General features: G+C 60.9%; 1 protein-coding gene across 1 annotated transcript; it reads right to left on the bottom strand.

Annotated features, from left to right (window-relative positions):
- Positions 1 to 447: 447 nt before the first annotated feature.
- Positions 448 to 4,374, bottom strand: IRX5 (iroquois homeobox 5). The gene is made up of 3 exons (XM_064671181.1): positions 3,799 to 4,374; positions 2,118 to 2,523; positions 448 to 1,867 (listed from the first exon to the last, which is right to left on the bottom strand). The coding sequence occupies exons 1-3, from the start codon at positions 4,045 to 4,047 to the stop codon at positions 1,101 to 1,103; spliced, it is 1,422 nt and encodes a 473-aa protein (XP_064527251.1). The 5' UTR covers positions 4,048 to 4,374; the 3' UTR covers positions 448 to 1,100.
- Between the last annotated feature and the right edge of the window lie 243 nt (positions 4,375 to 4,617).

Raw genomic sequence — 4,617 nt, 5'->3', positions numbered from 1 at the left:
CTCGGCCGCCGCCGCCGCACCGCTGCAGCAGCGACGCGGGCTAAATCTGGCAGAAAATCGAACTCATTAGCAAAGTTCACCAGCTGATTGCTTTGCATAAAACACGACACTGATTGGAAGTAATTAGGTTAAAAGATGGGACTGCGCTTCGATTTGGTGTTTCTAACAAGTGCTTTTGTGCGTGGCCTGATTTAAGCCTTCACCTCCGGGAACAGCGTCCCTCCCGCGCCCGGCCCCGGCCCGCTGCCGCCGCCGCCTCTCCCGGCCCCGCGGGCGGCTCTCGTCTCCGGAGCCCCCCGACCTTTTAGAAATTGCCTGTCACTTCGAAAAACACTTCAGGTACTACTGTGAGGTCCTAAATGGAGCCCCGCGTCTCTTTTAACGCATGTATTTTTTTTTCCTCAGCTATGCACGTATATGCCCGTTGCAAAAAGAGAGTGGTTTTGATTCTGTTAAAAATCTCTTTTAATTAAATATTTGCATTTTACAAAGGCGGCTGCAGTTTTTTGTATCTAATACGTATAACCTATTTCCTTTTTTTTGTTCTGTTTTTGCATTATGGTTTAACTCACACCCAAGGGAAAAAAAACAATAGGCATAAAAAAATTAAATTAAACTTGTATATATATATTTTAAAACTATGAAACAATTCGGAAAAAGACACAGAAATGTATATATTTATATTACGAAAACAACATTAATGCCTGTACAGGTGTCTTGATTTCATAATTTACTTCAAAGATACTGTATTATCAATTTAAATACAAAAAAGCTACATTAAATATACAGAATAAGATTTAATACAAATCTTTCTTCTTTGTGTGTGTGAGAGAGAGCGTGTCACTCCTTTGCTTTTCACTTGCTTAAGACATTTCTGGGCGGTTTCCACCCAGCCATTTCCAATAGACTCTATAAACTTTTGAAGAGGGTGCTGGGAGAGAGGGGGGAGCTGGTCTTTTTCTGTTTGTTTTGTTTTGTTTTTCTTTTGGTAGTGAAAAAATAACTGCCAAAGCAATTTATTATTTCTTTCAAATAAATTAAAAAAAAAAAAAAAGAACAAAACCACAGTCCCAGGAGGGGTTAGGGAGGAGAAGCCGATATTAAATGTTGGACATACCTTTCTTCAGTTCGTAAGGTGAGTCTTTGCAAAGGTCTACTTGGGACTGGCTCCTGATCATTTTAGTGTCTTTAGCCAGGCTCTCGGCTCTGCTGAGGACAGTCTGGTTTAATCCATTGAAGTGGGCGCCGGGGGCGGCGGCGGCGGGGCCACCGGCGGGGTGCCCGTGCAGGGCCCCGAAGGAGCCGTAGTTCGTGTAGCCGGGGTAGAAGGGCGCCGTGTAGTAGAGCGGCCGGGGCAGGACCGCCCCGTTGGGGAAGGGGCACTGCGCGGCCGGCGAGCGCGGCCGCGGCGGCGAACGCGACGGGCCGCCGCCGCCCAGCACGGCGGTGCCGGGGGGCGCCGCCTCGCCGCCGGCCTCCTTCGCCTTGTCCGCCGAGGTGGCGATCTCGGCCAGCGACCAGAGCTTGGGCTTGGCGAGGGCCGCCTGCTGCGGCGAGTGGATGACGGAGGCGCCGGTGGCGGCGGGCAGCAGCGGGTGCAGGTCGGCGGCGTGCGGCGGCCCGGCCGCGGCGGAGGGCGGGCGGTACGGCGGGGGCTCCTCGCCGCCCGCCGGCGGCAGCCCGCGGCCCGCCGGGCACGGTCCCAGCGGGGAAGCGCCGGGCGCCTTGGGGTGGACGGGCGGCCCGTCGAGCCGCTCCTCCGCCGTCTCTTTGCAATCCGAGTCGCTGAGGCCGCTCTCGGTCTCCCGGGGGCCGGGGGACTCCTGGAGGCGCTCGCAGCCCGGCGCTGCCTTGGGATCCGTCGCTCCTGGGGGTGGAAAGGAGAGGGGTGGGGGGCAGCTCTCGGGCTCACCCTGCGCCCCCCAAACCCGCCCACCCACTTCGCCGCCCACTCCTCGGTCCCCGCCGTCGCCAGGCCCGCACCGCTGCCCGCCGGCTCCCCCCGCCACGGTTGCCCGCTCGAGGGGACAGGCAGCCCCGCCACCGCCGCCCCGCACCGGGCCGGGGGCAGCCTCGAGGGCAGGGGCGCGGTGACCCGGCCGAGCCCGCCGTTCTACCTGTGTCTGGCGTCCCGGGGTCCCCCTTCTCCTCCAGTTTCTGGGGCTCGTCCTCGTCGTTTTTCTCCAGGTCTATGTTCTCCTCTTCCTCCTCGTCCTCGCTGCGGTTTCGCGGGGTCCAGGTCATTTTGTTCTCCTTCTTGAGCCGCCGCCGCGCGTTGGCGAACCAGGTGGACACCTGGGTGAGGGTCATTTTGGTGATGATGGCCAGCATGATCTTCTCGCCCTTGGTGGGGTAGGGGTTTTTCCGGTGCTCGTTGAGCCAGGCCTTGAGGGTGGCCGTGGCGTCCCGCGTCGCGTTCTTACGGTATGCGGGGTCCCCGTATGGGTAGGAGCCGAGCGGCGCCGCGTACGGGTGGTACCCCAGGGAACCGGCCATGCCCGGCGTGTGGTCGTAGGGCGAACCCTGGGGAGAGAGGGGAGAGCGGCCCAACGAGGCGAGGTCAGGCGACCGCGGGGCGGCAATGACACGGCAAGGGCAGCGCCAGGGCCTGCCTGCGGCCCCTGCCCGCGCCCTGCAGCCTCTCCCCCGGCGCCGGGCCCTGCCTGGCTTCTCCCCCGGCTCTTTCCCGGGAGGACGGGCGGAAGGGCCTGGGAACTCCTGGGGGGCCGGGAGTCTCCGGCCCCAGGAGGCCACCGGCTGCCTGCAGCAATCCAGCGCCTCTCCCCCAAATGCAGGAGCGGAAAAGCAAGTGGGCATCGCGGCGTGGGGGCGGACAGCGGCAGGGGGACCGGAGCCTTCCCCCCGCGCTGCGATCGCCGTAGGCAACCTGCCGGGCCCAGGCGGCCGGGCGGACTGGGCCGCTCCTCTGCCTGGCCTGGAGCAGGAGGAGGAAAAAATAAAGAGAAGAAGAGAAGAGAAAAGAGAAGAAAAGAAGATAAAAGATAAACAAAAAAAGGGCGAAGAGGAGGGAAAAGAGAAAGCTCAGAGAAAAGAAAGAGAAAAAAAAAGAACACAGAAAAAAAGAAAGAAGGAACTGTGAAACTCTGCCCAGACCCTAAACAGAGGGCAGAAGCTGAGCAAAACTCGCCGGGCTTTTGGGGGAGCTGCGGGGCGCTGGCGGCGGCCGCAGCTCTGCGGCGGGGATGTCCTGCACCCGGGCCGGCGCCGCGGTGCCCCGCGGGCGCGCACGGCGGCGCAGTGCCCTGCCATCCCCTTCACTTCCCGCACAGCCCCGCGGAGCAGCTCGCGGCCATGGGATTAGAGCTCTGCAATATTTAAGCAGCCTAATTATCGCCGTGCAGGGGAAAGTTGCCTGGGTTTATCGCCTGGATTTCTCCCATCGCCGACCGGTGCTGGGTTTATTCCCTTTTCAATCACAATAAGCTAATTGTTGAGGAATTACGACTGCTGTTTTATATACATATATTTTTTTAAAAATATTATTTTTTTTATAGGGAATGAAACCGGTCCCTGCCTGCCCCGGTCCCGCTCTCCCTGGCCGTGCTGGTGGCTCCCCCCGCGCCCGGCCCTGTCCGCCGCTGCCGCCAGCAACAGTGTGCGGCAGCGCACGGCGGCGATGCGGGAAAGTTGGGCGGCGATGCGGGGAGCCGCGCTCCCTTTTGTCCCCGAGATCTCAAAAATAAAATGGGAACAAAAAGCAGGCCCGGGAGGGGGGGCAGGCGCCCGCGGGATGCCGTCGTGCCCGGCGCGGTGCCGCCTGCCCGCGGCTGCTCTTACCACGTAGGAAGTGAAGGCGGCGGCGGCGGCGGCGGCCGGGTCGGTGCCGTACTGGAGATGGGAGTTGTAACCCGGGGAAGGGGCGGTAAAGGCGGTAGATCCGGCATAAGGGGAAAAAGCGGAGCCCGAAGAAGATCTCCCAAGTTCATCGGTCCTGGGTCCGGAGATCACGCTGGTGCTGTACGCCGGACAGGAGTAGAGAGCCAAGGACGCTGACGGCTGGTACAAGTAACCCTGAGGATACGACATGGCCAGGCGCACACATATACCCGAGAGCCCAAGGCGCCGGGAGGGAGCGGCCGCGCTGCCGGGCTGGGGCGGCTGCGGCCGGGGCTTCGCGGGCGCCTCTCCGCCCTCGCCAGCTGGGCAGCGGCGGCACCTTGCTCTGCGCCGGGGCTGCTGCTCCGATTTCGCCTGCAGCCGGGCACCGCTTCCTCCTTTTTCTCCCCCCCTTGCTTTCCCCTCTTTTTCACCCCCCCCACTCTCTCCTATCTCTCTCTCTCTCCCCCTTGCACTGGGGGGCTTTTTTTTTTTCTCCTTCCTCCTCGCTCTCGCTTTCCGAAGGGTCCTGCCAAGATGCTAAGTTGGAAATTGCAGCTCCTGACGCCTTCTGCGCGGCCCGGCGAGGCTCCTCCTTCGCGGGGTGTTGTCAGTGGAAGGACTGGCAGGACCCCGCTGGGCTGCCGCGGCCGGGCCCAACCAGCGGGAGGGCTCCGCGCTTCCCTGGCCCTCCCCAGCGCTCAGAGGCTCAAGTGCGCCGGCTCCTGGATTGCAGTCACCTCCGAGCCATTTAAAATGAGCTCCAACTTTCTGCATGTG

This window comes from Pseudopipra pipra, chromosome 14 (assembly GCF_036250125.1).
Source record: "Pseudopipra pipra isolate bDixPip1 chromosome 14, bDixPip1.hap1, whole genome shotgun sequence".
NCBI lineage: Eukaryota > Metazoa > Chordata > Aves > Passeriformes > Pipridae > Pseudopipra > Pseudopipra pipra.
Note: the sequence above shows the minus strand (reverse complement) of the source record. Positions and strands in the feature narration are given on the sequence as shown.